The 17459-nt window shown below is 34.5% G+C and overlaps 1 protein-coding gene and 3 long non-coding RNA genes across 4 annotated transcripts; 1 reads left to right on the top strand and 3 right to left on the bottom strand.

Annotated features, from left to right (window-relative positions):
* Positions 1-2254: 2254 nt before the first annotated feature.
* On the bottom strand, positions 2255-2662 carry LOC124458033. The gene is made up of 2 exons (XR_006952955.1): positions 2573-2662; positions 2255-2435 (listed from the first exon to the last, which is right to left on the bottom strand). It is a non-coding gene; the product is annotated as an uncharacterized LOC124458033 (long non-coding RNA).
* Positions 2378-3038, top strand: LOC124458032. Its single transcript, XR_006952954.1, has 3 exons — positions 2378-2630; positions 2695-2885; positions 2965-3038. It is a non-coding gene; the product is annotated as an uncharacterized LOC124458032 (long non-coding RNA).
* Positions 3039-3482: 444 nt separating this feature from the next.
* Positions 3483-4115, bottom strand: LOC124458030. The gene is made up of 2 exons (XM_047008143.1): positions 3703-4115; positions 3483-3589 (listed from the first exon to the last, which is right to left on the bottom strand). Exons 1-2 carry the CDS (start codon positions 3951-3953, stop codon positions 3523-3525), a joined length of 318 nt encoding a protein of 105 aa, XP_046864099.1. The 5' UTR covers positions 3954-4115; the 3' UTR covers positions 3483-3522.
* A 1001-nt stretch (positions 4116-5116) lies between these two features.
* LOC124458510 lies at positions 5117-5608 on the bottom strand. The gene is made up of 3 exons (XR_006953238.1): positions 5577-5608; positions 5263-5354; positions 5117-5171 (listed from the first exon to the last, which is right to left on the bottom strand). It is a non-coding gene; the product is annotated as an uncharacterized LOC124458510 (long non-coding RNA).
* Between the last annotated feature and the right edge of the window lie 11851 nt (positions 5609-17459).

Genomic DNA, 17459 nt, shown 5'->3' with positions numbered 1-17459 from the left:
ACAAAAGAATATTTTATGAATAATAAAAATGACATTGTTTAGTACATCCAAAGAAGTTAAGTCAATTGAGCAAAAAATATTTCTTGTGATGATTATGTACATTTATACCTGTATTAGATGGCAATCCTTGACAGAATAGCGAAATGGTGATCCATTATGATCCATTGTAAATTACTGGAACTCCAAAACCTTTTAGAATTTTGCTATAAAACTATAAATGTTTAAATAACAGAGTTTAACCATGGGCGGCCCAAAAAATAATTTAAATTGTATAAACAAACGATAACTCGCCCCATTCCATCGTAACAGATCGCGCCCCGCAAACTTTGTATTGATTAATTGTATCCATATTATATATTTACGTAAAAAAATATATTAATAAATAATAAAAACAAATACATAAATGAATATATAATATAGATACAATTAATCAATACAAAGTTTTCGGGGCACGGTCTGTTACAATGGAATGGGCGAGTTATCGATTTTATACAATTAAAGTGATTTTAGGCTGCCTTGGTTCACCTCACAAAGTTAAATCTATAACAAATGTGCTACGCCAAGAAAATGTTCTAGTGAAAAATGTGAAATCTCTATTTCATCAAGATTTCAACGATGATAATATACCATCAACATTTGGTGGTTATATTGTTTACCTCTGACTGACCATAACTTTCTTTAATTGTTTTTTGAAAGTCTCTTAATGTCATTCCATATTCCATATTTGTTTTTAACTTCTCTAGTTTAAACATAACAGGACATTCCAGTGATATACAGCACAGTTGTTCATCTCTACTCTACAACACTGAAAACATATCTACAATATGAAATAAAAATTAAATGTCATGAAAAAGACAAACCATAATTATTAGGTTATTTATTATGCATACCTCTTTAAAGTGCTACTGAAGTGAAATTTTCATATTTCGTTTTTCGATACAAACGTTTTCTCTGTATTTTACTGATCATTTTGAGCTATCGCCCACTGAATTTAATCGATGGGAACGCATCGAACTTAGTGTTCAAACATGGCATATTTGCTTGTTTTGATGCGAATTTTACTTTGAGTGCGTGACGTCATATAAAGGACGGAAGTTCAATTTTAAAGCTCTTAGTATATAAAAATTATATACGAACAAGCATATTTCCACCTGGAATTTTACATATTTTATAACTTCTCTTCGCAAAAATTGCGTATATTTAGTGACAAATTAGCAACACGCATAGGTAAGCAACATTTACAATCGATTAGAGTTTTATAAACTTCTTGAATTAACTTATATTTCTCAATAAACTGGGTGCCGCATCCTTGACGAAGTCTGAGGTTTTAACACACACGCAATGTTATCAGAAACTAACTGTAACGCGCTTATTTTCAATCATCCAATGTATACTACTTTTATAAACTTCTGGATTAGACTTATCATTCTTATCATATGGGTGTCGCATCCTTGACGAAGTCTGCGGTTTTAACACTCACGCAATGTTATCAGAAACTAACTGTAACGCGCTTATTTCCAATCATCCAATGTATACTACTTTTATAAGCTTCTGGATTAGACTTATCATTCTTATCAGATGGGTGTCGCATCCTTGACGTAGTCTGTGGTTTTAAAACCCATGCAATATTATCACAACGCACGTAATATAAGGAGAATAATTTTTTATTAAGTTAGTCAAACGTAACGATACACCGCAAGTTAAAATATGGCGAGTAGGCAAAATTCTGCAAAAAATCGTCCAGGAGGACAATATTGTGTTGCTGGTTGGCCCAACGGAAAAAGTTGTACAAACAGTCAACACACAGAGGGTGTCTCAGTACATCGTTTCCCCATGAATGACAAGGAGAGGCTGAATAAATGGACGAAATTTGTTAGGAGACATAGGCCAAAATTCGTTCCTCAGCAGTACTCTGTGCTATGTTCAATGCATTTCGCAGATTCTGCATTCACCGTGAACGCAACAGTTGCAAAATCGCTAAACATGAGACGACGATTGCGAAATGGAAATCCATTGCTAGGCACATTACAAACAACCATGAAAACCATCCAGATGAGTTGTTTCCTAAATGTACTCATGGAGAGCTAGATGAACGTCTATGGCTTCAAGTTGCTATGAGCATGCACACATTTAGGCAGCAAGACAGAATTGAGATTGTTAAAATGTCTAAAATGTTATTTACCACTTTTCAGATGGGATTGTATTCTTTTTAAGGAACTAAATCATATCAGCGACTTTCCTCCATTCTGTTGAAAAAATCTGTTCTCAAAGATGTTAAAAAACTATCTTCAGAAGCACAAACTAGTTGTCTCGAAGGTTTTCATTCAACATTAAATGGTTGGCATCCAAAGATGACCCACTTTTCTTGGCTTGGTACATATTGCAGGTAACTTGTAATCACTGTTCTCTATCTGCCAAGCCTTTTTTACTTGTTCCTAGTCAAGAAAAAAAATTACATAATAAATGGTTTGTTCTGTTTAGGCACGTACTGGCAGTACTTCATTTCAATGAAAACCTTCACAGACAGCCAAAAAAAACAAAAAATGGAACACCATATTATTCTGTGACATACCCAAAATTTAAATCAGGGGATGAAGTAGTAAGAACTGTTTCTTCAGCACCATCATATTGTAAGTTTAGCATGTATGCATTGGTACTCTTGACTTACACATCTAACCACTTGTCATTTTCCAGACTATGTTAATGAAATCAAAAATGTCATGGTTCTTAGTTGTGAGGAATCCATGGACAACATATTTAAGAAGTATAAGGAAAAAGTCCCAGAAGCCTTAAACAAAACTTTCTCGGATCAATTTCCAAAACTGAGGCAATCCAACGGCATTTGGATAGGAAACAACTATCTTCAACACCATTGTTTCCCACATGTAAGTTGTTCATGCTACCATGTATAATAGGTATGGCCAGTGCATTCTAAAAGTAAACAAATTAAATTGTTATTTATAGATCAACAGCAAGATGTACTGCAAGCAAAGGTTTAGACAAAGAAAAACAAGCTGCTTCAACAGGTCCTTCAGATCCAAAAAATGCGCTTATGCAAAAATTGTGGACAGCCAATGAAAGGACATCCAAAGGTCATTGTCCACAAAATTACTTGACAAATATTCTTAGCAGGCCAACTTTAAAGTTAGTTATAAAATAATATACTATGCTACAAAAAATGTTCTTATTTGATTAATTATTTTGACTTCACACAACAAAATTGTGAAGCATCACAGCACAATAATGAACCACATAAAGGTAAAAGTAGAGATACATGGCAAGATATTAATCATTCGTTACAAAACAAAATTAGAAATCAAAAATGTACTAACTCATTTTCATGTATTCTTGGTCATACGCTTGTATGACCTTCCATCTTGGTCTCTTAGAAGTGAGCCAACATTCTTCCAACATTCTTCAAGACTGTAGCATGTGTCATAATCGTGTACTCTTCGTGAAGAGTAACACAGCTAATTTTTCAATGCTAACATCGAATACCAGTTTATGTAAAGTAGGCCCAACCTATTGACAACAACGGTATTCAATGGCATCTGTCAGCAGTTGAGTACGACCCAAGCTACATGCACACCTATAAAAAAGTGGTTTGTTATCATATTTATGCACCACGACATAAGGACAAAATAACATGTTTAATTCATGGTTTAATTTCTTCTAGAGTTCTAGTAACATTTATCAACTTACCACTTATCTAACTGAAAGGTTCCTTCGAACCTCGCTTCCAATGTTCGAGGTTCTAAGCCATCTGCGTCTTCTTCGACCGACACAAAATTCTCTCCGACTGCGTTCGCAAGAGGTTCATTTTCGTAAGGATTTACCACTGAATTAGCCACAATTGTATCCTCATCGCCGGAATTTGAAAGTAAATTTTCATTTGCCATATCTGAGTTTTCAGTATCCGAACTGCGTTCGCTTTCACTGCTTGAAGAACTCATATTTTATTGTGTATATGTGTTAAAAATCTAACAAAATACTAGTAAATCAATGCTCATACTTCGACTTCCGTCCTTTTTATTACGTCACATCCGTATAATATTTCAGTGGTAAAAATTCGCACGCGTAACCTAACTTTGAGCAAAAATTTATTGATGATCCCGTGCTTCAATATGCATAAAAATTATACCAAAGTGATCAGGAAAGATAGAGCTATTTGATTATAGAAAAAAATCGATACCCAAAATTTCACTTCAGTAGCACTTTAAGGTGGCTCCTCGATAGGCAAAATTCGCCATTTCCAAAAGCTTATTTTATCATTACAGAATTATTGGAATGCCATAATTTTTGGGGGACAGAAACAAAACACTTAAGCAAATTAACCATAAAAAATTGGTACACTCTAAATTTCGAAGTGTACTGTGAACACGAAAAATGGTGTAAATTTCTGCCTCTGTAGGAACACCAAAGAGGTGTAAATTGACATTGTAAAAATACACCCATCGGGTGTATTTGCTCTTGCCTTATTTTTTACATCAAGAGAGTGTAAATATACACCTCAAAGGTAAATATAGAAATGGGATGTAATAATACACTCTAATGGTGTAATATCTCTAGTGTATGTTTACACTACGAATGTGTAAGCATAGTTAGAGTAGTGTAAACATATACATTAGACAGTGCATTCTTAAATTGAATTGACAACGCTCCGAAAAACAAAACAAAGAGCAAAATAGCATATAAATGTATCATGAAAGTAAATTTCAGCATAATAAATACTACAAAGTTATTAAATGTAACCCCCACTTACATAACTATTTAAAACCTTAACAAAACTTTAAATAAAACTACATTATATCATTAAATCCTGTACTATAACCATATATTTTATTGTTCACATTCTGTTTCATAGTTGCAATAACTCTGACATTAACACCAACACCTTTGTCGGCACGTTTTGGATGTTAAACACTTTCATGATATTTCTTTGCAGGAAATGAAATGTGTTGACACATTCTTTAGGGTATTGAATATTACATACGTAATACAATATAAGCATTGACTCCAGTGCATCCAGAATTCCTGCAGACCTTGTTAGAATGTGGTTTTCGGCAACTACAGTTATATCATCCGGATGGGATCATCCACTGAGCCACTGATAACCAAAATGGGGCCATTCCAGGTCTTGCTGCCATGGCAACTTCTTCTGCTTCACCAAACTGAAAATAGACAAAAAATTTAATCAAGCAGTTAGGCACTGCATTATTTGAGTTTCAATACAAATATCCATATTCTGAAATCAATACTAACCTGGTAAAAGTAAGACTCAGGACTTTTATTAGTTTTTGTTTTCCTTTCCAGTAAATGAGGCAACAAACACATTGCAACAAAAGTTTTGTTCTCTATGTAAAGTAATAAAACATGCATTAAAAATAAACAGATATTAAATTGATCAGTTGCACTTTACGAAAAACAAAGGCATGACAAATTTTTTTTCAGGGGAAAACAGCATTACCAGATGGGAACAAAAGATGATTTATTTAAATGTTTCAAGTCAAAATGACTAAATAATAACTCAGTACATATGTAGCATGTTCTATACATACATAGTAAGACATGTTTACCTGCAGATAAAATATTTTCATTCTCTTCATCATTACAACTAGAGTCATTTGTAGGTTTACAAAGCAGCAGCTTATTAGCTTCTTCTGAAACAAATTTCCTTTGCTCTGCTACTCTGATAATGTTGGGTGATACTTCTAGCAAATTGCCTTGAATACAATCAGCGGCCGAGCTATCTGCCATCAAACGACTGTACTCAGATTTTAGCTATAAAAAAATCAAAGGAGGATTACACAACAACATGTACAAAACATGCATTTGTATTGAATAATACATACATGGGCTTTTTTAAACAGGAAAGGATATTGTTCCATAATATCCTTCAGCAAATGTTTTTCCTCATTTATCATACGCCTCCTAAAGGAATATGTCAATTCCATCTTTTTGTTTACCAAAGTGAGGTTGGGTTGTTTTCTTTTAAATTCCTTCTTCATCCACGAAACATGTGCTTTGGAACAGACATCGTCCTCGCCATCTATTGGTGGAGGTGCCCAGTTCACAATTCCTCGTCGAACAGCTGCTCTGATTTTAGTTGCAGCTGGACTGCCATCAACATTTTTTCTTTTTCTAGATAGGACAACAGGGTCTGCTCTTTCATTTCTTAATTCATTCTTAACTTTCTCACCAAGGTACGGATACCAAATTTCCTAAAAAAGTAATCACATATGAGTAATTCACTAAAATTGCCTGTATGAAACCTGTCATAAATTTCTTCAAGCCATCAGTATGCAAGTTTATGACAAACAATACAGATTTCAGCGTTTTTTGTTATGTCTTTTTCTTTATTATAACTATACAAACATGATGGATAATAAGAAAAGACTATATACAATTATAAATAAAAGACTTACATAGCCACCACTTGCATCAGAAAGAAAAGGGTATTTTGCAATTATTGCACGACAAACATCTCGCCTTTGGTCTGGAGTGGGAGAACTATACAACAAAAGCCATTCTCGATGACACAAATATGCCATAATACACCATAGCAGGATAAAATCAAGAGAAAGTTGCTGAAAATATAAATGATGGAATGAACTTACACAGTAAATAGGAAAATTTTGTCGTAAATTGTTTGTATGAACTTGCATCTAACTTGCTTTGGCATTCTCAATTTCTTTGCAAGTGTTTCTTCAACCAAAGGCGGGAAATAATCAGGAAGAACAAACGGCGATGTCCATTGTTTTCTGCCTTTTGCTACTGAGTTGTCACTGTTATGAAACACACACACAGGCATCCTCATGACAGATATATTTACAATTCAGTGTCTTTTAATACAATTCATTACCTTGCACTTGATAGTGATTCACACACACCAGATTGCCCACCAGGATTTGATGCATTTCCTTGAGAATTGGAGTCTTGCCACTTCGCCAGCATATCACATGTAGATAAGTCACTAGCAGACTCAGATGTAGAAGTCGAGCATCTAGTGTTCATTTGTTTGATGGCTTTCAATAACTTCATCCTGGGGCCAATCCTGACAACCAATGATTTTAAGGCATATTCCGTCAAGCAGGACATTGCATCGCCATCAATGCCCTCGTCTAAGTATAATTTTGATATCAAAATATAGAATTTGTTTTCAAGTAGCAACGATCGATCGAATATTAAAAAGTCACGGATTTAGAACTCGCACGATGAGGAATAAAATATAGCGGTAAAATAGCACATGGTACCTTCGGTTGACATCGCAATAGTACAGCGCAGCACAAAAGTTTCCCAAACTGAACCGAATTCGGAATCTTATTGCAGTAGTAAAATAATCAAAATACTAAATACAAATGATGCAATTGCAAAGTCAATACCTACCACAAAACTTTTGGCTGATGTCATAATTTTATACATCCCAAAGTTGCAAGTAATCTGGGATCGAACGTTTATACAACTCAAGAGAAAGTAACAATGGCTGCATCCTCGTTTTCTTCTAAAATTCAAGGCTATTGTCTTGCAGATATTATAATTAAAGAGCGAGAGTATGCGAAAGTAAAACTGTTTGTCTTAACAAATTTATGTACGAACGTGATATTAGGACAAAATTGACAGGAAAAACATGAAAGCATAATTATTGAGTATGGGGAAAATCGCCCTCTTTAACGATATGTGGTTTATCAACTATAAATATAGGGCCACCGCCGTTGTTTCAATTTTTGTCTGAAGATTGTAGACCGGTAGCTGCAAAATCACGAAGATACAGTGCCGAAGACAGAGCGTTCATCGCTACTGAAGTGTCGAAATTGCTTGAAGAAGGGATTATTGAAGAAAGTGACTCTCCCTGGAGAGCCCAAGTCGTTGTAACCAAGCACGAAAGACAAAAGAAAAGACTAGTAATCGATTACTCTGAAACAATTAATAAGTTTACTCAGTTGGACGCTTATCCGATGCCAAGAATAGATGATACAGTAAACGCAGTTGCCCAATATAGTGTCTTTAGCACTGTAGATCTTAAAAGTGCATACCATCAAGTACCTATCAAAAATAAAGAGAGAAAGTACACGGCTTTTGAAGCTAACCATCGACTTTATCAGTTCCGTAAAATCCCATTTGGTGTAACTAATGGAGCGGCGGCCTTTCAACGATCAATGGATACTTTCATATCCGAAGAAGCTTTAGAAGATACTTTCGCGTATTTAGACAATATTACTATATGCGGTTACAATCAGGAGCATCATGATAAAAATTTGTAACCTAACTTTTAATGAAAGCAAGTGCGTTTTTTCGGTAACTTCAATTAGTATACTCGGAAGTGTTGTATCTCAAGGAGAGATTAAGCCAGATCCGGAGAGACTAAAACCTTTGCGGGAGCTGCCAGCCCCACGTGATGCAAAAGCTCAAAGGCGTGTCATCGGTTTGTTTTCATATTACTCCCAATGGATTAAAGATTTTTCAACTAAAATCAGACCTTTGTCTCACAATTTAGCTTTTCCATTATCAAATGATGCGTTGCAAGCGTTTGATTTACTGAAAAATGATATTGAGAATGCCGTAGTAGGATCAATTGATGAATCTTATACTTTCCAAATAGAGACCGATGCATCAGAATTTGCACTTTCAGCGACATTAAATCAACAAGGACGACCAGTAGCATTCTTCTCAAGAGCACTAAATGGTTTAGAACTAAAACACTCGTCAGTAGAAAAGGAAGCAGCTGCTATCGTGGAGGCCGTTCGTAGGTGGAAACATTATCTAACAGGTAAACATTTCAAACTAGTAACGGATCAGAGGTCAGTAGCTTATATGTTCAATTTGAAACGTCATGGTAAGATTAAGAACGATAAAATAATGCGGTGGAGATTGGAACTTTCTATGTATGATTTTGACATAGTATATAGAACAGGAGAAGAAAATACACCAGCGGATACCTTATCGAGAGTGAAGGTTATGTCGCTTACACTGGATAAACTTTTCGAACTTCATAAAGCACTGTGCCATCCTGGAGTATCTCGCATGAGTCACTTTGTAAAAAGCCGAAATTTACCATTTTTGATAGAAGAAATTAAGCGCATGACCGAATCATGTAGAGACTGCCGAGAATGTAAACCCCAATACTATCGACCTGCACAGTCACATCTGATAAAAGCAACACAGCCGTTTGAAAGACTGAATCTAGATTTTAAAGGTCCGCTGCCTAGTACGGACAAAAAACGATATATATTGACTATCATAGATGAGTATTCTAGATTCCCATTTGCGTTCCCATGTGAAGATGTTAGCGCTCGGACTATTGTTGCTTGTCTATCAGAATTATTCTCGGTTTTTGGTATGCCTACGTACATTCATTCTGATCGAGGGTCAGGATTTATGAGTGCTGAACTAAAGAGTTTTCTCATACAGAAGGGTATTTCAAGTAGTAGAACAACAAGTTATAATCCTGCAGGAAATGGCCAAGTAGAAAAATTCAATGGAACGTTGTGGAAAACAGTTTGCCTCGCTTTACGATCAAAAAATCTACCCATTAACCACTGGCAAGAGGTGATGCTGGATGCATTCCATTCGATTAGGTCCTTGTTATGTACGGCTACAAACGCTACTCCTCATGAACGATTATTTTCTTTTCAACGTAAGTCAACGAGCGGGGTGTCTGTCCCTTCATGGTTAGCTACACCAGGAAAGGTTCTATTAAAACGTCAAGCGCGAAATTCAAAGTTTGAACCATTAGTGGACGAAGTACATCTAATACAAGCAAACCCTCAATATGCTCACATTCGACACGCTGATGGAAGAGAGGATACCGTATCAACAAAATACTTAGCACCTCAAGGAGACTTAGGATTTCAAGACGGTATAACAACTTCTGCCCCTCCAAAAGAAGTTCAAGACACTACAATACGTCCCACAGAAGACGCAAAGATAGAGATATCTACGCCAACGGAAGAAGTGAGAGGAACAAATTCATATGATGAGAGTGTTGAACAGCAGTCGTCGCAATTACGACGTTCGGAAAGAAGAAGAAGAGCACCAGATCGATTAACTTATGATTAAAATAAAATTAAACAGAACGAATCAACTAACATTTATTAAAGTCATTCTATTACCTTGAGTTAGTTAAGGACAGTTATATCAAATTCAGCTACATATATGTTTAGGTTTTTTTTTATTGTTAGGGTGAATGAACAGAATTCATTACGAAATTTAAATATACGTAAATGTAAATAAGTATGCCCATTATTTAGACCCCGTCCACACGTATACGGATATTTTCGTATCTGCAACTTTTGTTGCGGATCAGGTAGCACAAAAATGTTGTTGCGTCCACACGTATACGGATATTATCCGGATTTACTCTAGTTCCCATGACTTTTAGCGCTATCAGTTACCCGCACATATTTTATAACTTGGCAATAAATTGGTTAGCAATTGTGAATTCGGTCAGTGTTAAAGGTTTTTCGGCTTTGTCTGATTAAACATGTCATTATTTGATCAGAAATCGAAGAAAAATGAGAAAAGCAAGACGGACTCCTTTATTTGGAGTGATGATGAGGTCGAACTCTTACTAAAAGTAACATTAGAAGATAAAACATCCAACGCTATGGAGAATGTCGATTGGGAATCGATCAGAAGCAAGTATGATGACATTTTAAACGTTTCATTGAGCAGTATCCTTCGTCGGAAAATGCCCTGATGATGGGGAAAGATTACCCCACCCAAACGAAGAACTTTCCAAATCAGTGTTGACATCCAAATTAAAATGGTTCGAAAGAAGTTCAGGAAGCTGTTGATTCAGGTAGGAAAAGTGGACATGGCCGCGTAGTATTGCTATACTTTGAACTATGCGAGCAAATATGGGGTGGTTCTCCTGCCACGAGTACGATAGCAGATGGAATCGAGACCGCTGAAATCGACGACGAACACAGCTTGAACCCAGAAAGTCCATATTATATGCTTAATGGAACTATCAGCCCTGAATTAGAAAATGAAAATAGCCCTGGTGATGCAACTAGTGATGCTAACATATCAACAGACAATGTCTCAACCTCCAGTAGCTCATCTTCCAGGGTCAAGTCAAAGAGAGAAGGGACCTCCTTAATGCAAGATTACAAGGATACAAGGGTGAGAAACTCAAAAGAAAAATGCCTGTTGATGCACAACTCATTAACATATCACATGAAGAACTTCAAATAAAGAAACAACTCCTAGAGAGAATGGATAACATGGACAAGGCTTACTCCAACCAAATGGAAAAGCTCTCTAGTAACATGGAAAAACTCACTGATTCAATATCTGAAGGATTTGTTTTATTGAGGCAAATGATGTGTCCTGCACCAGGTGTGATTCAGCCACAGTACATTGCTCCCCAGGCAAACTACAGCATGTTCAACTACAGCAAAACACAACATGCTTCTCAGCTAAACACTCCAGCGGCACATAGCGGACAATTTTTGAACTCTCAGTCCTTGTACTCAGACAATGAGAGTAGTTTTTAAGCTGTAGTAAGGAGATATGTTATATATTAGATATTAATTTCTTGAAATTTATGACATTGAAAATATTGTTGGTTTTTCAAAGTTTATAATACATCTTATTAAAGATGATGCATACTGTAAATGATATATAAGGTTATAAAATATTATTGGTATATTTAATTATTGCTGGTATATTGAATTGCTACTAGTATTTTGCATGCACTCTGATGATATAATTAACTGTACATTTCTGCCATATTTACTATATCCTTCTTTAATAAATTCCTCTTCCTCTTTAGACCACATTACACGTTCTCTTTTTGATCCTGAAAACATAAAAAATACGCCAGGTAAACTTTGGCATCAGTCAGTTTATGACTGGCCATAACGTACCTAATTTGGTTGCTACGATTTTCTTCATAGAAAGATCGTCTTCATCATCATCATCATCATCCCTAGCATCATCATTTATTGTAGAAACAAATTTTTGCTTATTGAAATTTCTTAAATAAAATTAAATATTTTTTCGAATAGTACATAAATAGATAATTCTGAAGAACTTCCTCGTTATACATAAAAACAAGGCTAAGATGTGTATGTATTGAGTAGTACAGAGAAAAACAAGAGTCTTATAAATTCACTGCAATCTTCAACATTTATAAGCTTTATTATTTTCCTCTAACTTCGTTGCTCAGAAAAAAATAAAATTGTTTAATCATACATGATTAGCGAGTTAAGATTATCGACAAATGCATGCCAGGGCACATGCAGGCTCAACAGGCATAATTTTTGTACAGCACTGAGCTATCACAAGCTATATAATGTCACGTTTACCCCAAATAAGCAAATGAATGGAATATAGATCTTAAGAAATTTTTTCAGGAAATGGTTGTATGGTTAGCTAGTGACACGAGACAAAAATGTTCTTTCAAACATTAAACATTCACTTACTTTTCTCTCTCATTTTCGTTTTCGACAACTTTCCTGTAACAATAACAACTTTTTAGAATAATAAAAAAATTACATCTTTGATACTTAAAGAACTTGTAAACTTACCCAGGAGTTTCAACGAAAGAGTCTTCTTCTTTCGTATTTTGCACATTACACACAGCTAAGAAAGAGTTCAAGAAACGTAAAAAATGTTAAAAACACTATTCTGCTAAAACCAATTACAGGTATATCTAACTTCAACTTGAAATGGAAAGCAAGAAGTTGCTTGCTTACAGTACCGCTCGCGTATTTGTTAACATACGCTACGCGTATCATACGAAAAACATACGCGTATGATACGAAAAGGATAAGCGTACGTATGATACGAGGATGAAAGTCATGAAACGCTGTGATACTTGATAGAACTTTGTTCATCGTAATGAGCAGCACTATGGTGACATTTAATACGACTGTGCAGTATATCATATTTTTTCTGTTTCTGTAGAAATGGAAAGCTCCTTCTTCACGTATTTAGCCGAAGAAGAGGAATTGTACGTTTTGACCTCCTCTTTAACCGATACCTCTTTATTGACATCAAATGTAAACATCTCGTGTGTTGAGACTGAAGACTATCTTTCTGCTCTGTCAAAAAAGATAATTCAAAGATACTCCACCGTTGACGATAAACGTAAAAGAGTTAAATCACTGACTGCCAAGCTTTATCGTGATAAAACCGCCGATGTACTGCTTGATAGAGGAACAGAATAATTTATCAAAACCCAATGTCAATTTTTTCTCGTAATATTAACTTATATGTCCCCTTTTTTCCTCATGTTCCGAAACTTGTCCTTTATGGACACACCGTTCTTATGCTTTGGTTGAAAATCATAATCATCTCGAATTTTCGCCCATTGTCTTCCATATTTATTGTAGCCTTTTTTAATGAACTCCTCTTCCTCTGAAGTCCACATAACTCGTTTTCTTTTTGATCCTGAAAACATAAAAAATACGCCAGATAAACTTTGGCATCAGTCAGTTTATGACTGGCCATAACGTACCTAATTTGGTTGCTACATTTTCTCTAGAAAGATCGTCTTCATTAGAGTCATCATCATCATCCCTAGCATCATCATTTATTGTAGAAACAAATTTTTGCTTATTGAAATTTCTTAAATAAAATTAAATAATTTTTCAAATAGTACATAAATAGATAATTCTGAAGAACTTCCTCGTTATACATAAAAACAAGGCTAAGATGTGTATGTATTGAGTAGTACAGAGAAAAACAAGAGTCTTATAAATTCACTGCAAGAAGTTGCTTGCTTACAGTACCGCTCGCGTATTTGTTAACATACGCTACGCGTATCATACGCGTATCATACGAGAACGATACGCGTATGATACGAAAAACATACGCGTATGATGAGCGTATAATGCGTGAACGATAAGCGTACGTATGATACGAGGATGAAACTCTGTGATACTTGATAGAACTTTGTTCATCGTAATGAGCGGCACTATGATGACATATAGATGTCATCAATTTACACTTAAGAAATTTTCACCATGAAGGAGTTAAAAGGAACAATAAAGCAATTGGGTTTTTATAAATGATACCATTCAAGTTCATGTATGTTATGCATTCATGTATGTTAGGGTGAATGAACAGAATTCATTACGAAATTTAAATATATGTAAATGTAAATAAGTATGCCCATTATTTAAGGAGCCTTTGCATTGAACCCCAGCAGTGTTGTGTAAAACCTCCTTAGGTTAGTATATAGAAGATATAATAAATATTTAATAAAACTTTTACAACATGCACATAAGTATCTCTTAAAATAATCATTTAGCTACACTTGACTTAATTATTTACTAATGACAGGAAGAATGTGAGAGGATATCTTAACACACCCACTTGCTCTTATGTTCTAAGCATCCTACATTTTTATTTTTATCTTTTATTATTATTATTATTCCTAAACTGATACTTACTTTTCTGAGCCACCGAAACCTGTACGTTTAAGTTGTGAATCTTATTTTTGAAAGACCAATCCAACCTCTTGTGTCCCTTTTATATATCTTAAAACATGTTTGGCAGTGGATAAATCTGCTTGTGTGGGTTCAGACATTTTCTGAGATAGTTTTGTAACAATATAACATAAATCTGGTCTAGTTCCAGTCATCACATATATTAAGCTTCCTACGAACATAAAACGTTTCGATCATATCGACCATTTGATAATTTGTAGCCTGTCAAGAAAAATGGAGAAAATGATTAAAATAGATTTTTTACCATCACAATTCGTCATGTCCATGTCCATCACATGGCGCATATTATTTGTGGCCTGTTACGTAAAACTATAAAAATAATTAATGCATCAATTTGTGCAATAATACTTAAAACTATGCTCGTTTAACTTCAATAATAAGAAAATTAGTAGATACATTTGGTCTTGCGAGATCGATTATGAACAAACAAAAAATTAAAACATTATCTATTGCACGAACGATTTTTTGTTGATCCTGTAAAGATATAGTAAACTACGCGTACAATAATAATTTCATGACACTTTTTGCAAATATTTTCCACTTATTATTTTATAAACCGATTTGTTTGTAAAAGTTCTACATTTTTTGCTTTTATCATATAGTGGAATGTTTTCTTTTTGCAACGACATACAAAGTTTATGATGATATTATACATGAAACTTTTATATCAGTTTTGGAAGAAAATGACTGATTCGTATACCAACATAGAAAAGACTTGTGATATATATACGTATATAAATTAAATCATAACAAGACCTACATTATCGCAAAAGTTAAATTGAGCGATTGAAAATTTAAATCGTCTTATATTTCTCTACTATAGAAAGCAGGCTGCTTTGATAAATCAGTAATAAAAAATTACCTCCTCTTCATCACCTCCTCCTCCTTCTTCTGAATTATGATTGAAAGTAATAGGTTATATGCATTGAACAAAATAGTCACTGGAGATTGAGAGAAATCATTGGATGAACTATGATTGTAATTATCTTTATTTCTTTCCTAACCACATTAACTGTGTTCTCCACCGGGGCAATTATGATGCTGTGGATTCTCATCAGTTCAAGCAACATGATAAAGTGATGCTTCTATGGCCTTAACCATTTCATTGTTATCAAGAAGGTTTTCCCTCACTGAAAGCCCATAATATTTTGCGAAGTATCTAGTTTGCTTTTACCTTTCATTTATCATCTTTTTCATGTTTCTTGAATAACCCTGTTGAAAGAATGCAGTGTTAGTCAGGACGAAAAATATTTCAAAATATTTCTTAACTTTTAAACAATAAACATACCAAATTGACATCGAAAGTTCTTATATCAATTATTTTGAAAAAACTATCACCAGGCAGATTTTGTTTATTCGTTTTTTTTTCACCCAGCGCGTAAGGCAATCGTTAAACTACTTTTCTTACATTAGCAGTTACCAGTGAAATTAATTGGCGTTCTTGAGATTGGTTTCTTTACGCAATAAGTACTGAATTTAGTACTTTTATTTTATGCTTGTACTGTTTTTATTTTTCCATAAAGGTTTAACACACATATGATTTGGTGTATGTAAACTGTAAGAATGATTTCATAAGAAAAATACTGATTACGTTCCATTTCATATACAGCAATCTTGTACATTGTTTTATCCCTGTTAAATGGTTTAAATGTAAATGAATGTAAAATTTTAAAGCGACTATGAGGAAAAACTTTTTAAATTGTACAAGAAATTTGCTTTAGTTAACAAAGTAAGTATCGTCTTCTGTCTTCAGCACTTTCCGTCGATCCCGAACGTTTGGCTTTATCGTCTTCTGTCTTCAGCACTTTCCGTCGATCCCGAACGTTTGGCTTTATCGTTAAATGCTAAAGCCTACATCGACGTGCCATTATCCATGTGAAAAAATTTCATAAATTGAAGATTCTCATAATGTTATCACACCCATACTCGAAGGAAATAGAAAAACTAATTCTCGCTACACATCCGGCAATTTTGTGTTGTTTTTGATGATACTATGATAAGTAGCGCAGCAACGTAGCTAAGTTCTGAAAAATAATGTGACCCGATTTTGCCAAAACTTAAAAAAAATAATTTGTGCATTTACTTTCGAATCTTACCCTGCTTCAATCCAGCAGGTTACCTAAGGACCGAAATACTTTTCGAACATTTGCGTTAAATTTTGTGCAATGTTATAGAAATGTCTTGTTCGAAGATCACACTGTAAGAGATCTGAAAACCATGTTGCATAATTAGTTACAGCTACTTCCACATCAATTTTAAGTTTCTTGACAGCTTTTAAAGCTCTCGTACAGTTTGGTAAAGTTGTGGATATTAAAACACAACAACAAACCATATAGGCATGTGCATGTAAAATGTACGTAAATTTTGTTTAGTGAATAGTTATATTTATAGTTAACCGCAGGCCGTTACGAAGGACAGGTGTGCGGGCGTGGGACACACTCAAGTAATGTTTCGGCTAAATAAGGCTTGTTTAAACATGTACGTAAGCGTGAAAAAACTAAATCTTATTTGTGTTGAATAACCATGTGGGTGTAGTTCTTTTCAGAAGACCACGCCGTATAACCACACCATTTTCGAAAAGTTGATTTTCAACTCTTCGACACGGCCTTTGGTTAAGTCATACTCAAGCTTTCGTATTTCATAATTAATCTAAACTTTGGTTTCTCACTCCCAGGCGAAAACAAAATGCCTTTGTTTCTTTCTTTCGCTTATTTCTTATTTGAAATCAGAGTTATTACTGTTTAGTTTAAGTGTGTTTTTTTAATCTAAGAAAGTTTTATTGTTTTCATTTTGTTTTGAAATTTCATGTTTTATATAAGTAATATGTGTTTGTCTATAGTGTTGAAGATATATTGAATGTAAATGTCATCATCTCTTACTTACACTTGCATTGAAAGTTTCATAACAAGCTCTGCTCCAAATCATGAGTACTTTTAGGGCTGATCATTTCTTTTTGATACTTACTCACAGAGCAAAATGTGTGCAGGGTCTTTTTGCTTT

This window comes from Xenia sp. Carnegie-2017, unplaced genomic scaffold, assembly GCF_021976095.1.
Source record: "Xenia sp. Carnegie-2017 unplaced genomic scaffold, XeniaSp_v1 HiC_scaffold_6, whole genome shotgun sequence".
Classification (NCBI taxonomy): domain Eukaryota; kingdom Metazoa; phylum Cnidaria; class Anthozoa; order Malacalcyonacea; family Xeniidae; genus Xenia; species Xenia sp. Carnegie-2017.
This window is presented reverse-complemented; position numbering and strand designations above follow the sequence as displayed.

Excerpts from the sequence above, each read along its gene's own strand:
- LOC124458030 (XM_047008143.1), bottom strand. The coding sequence starts at position 3,953 with ATGAGTTCTTCAAGCAGTGAAAGCGAACGCAGTTCGGATACTGAAAAC. Across the intron at positions 3,590-3,702 it reads ACCTTTCAGTTAGATAAGTG|GTGTGCATGTAGCTTGGGTC; the intron begins GTAAGTTGATAA and ends ACTTTTTTATAG.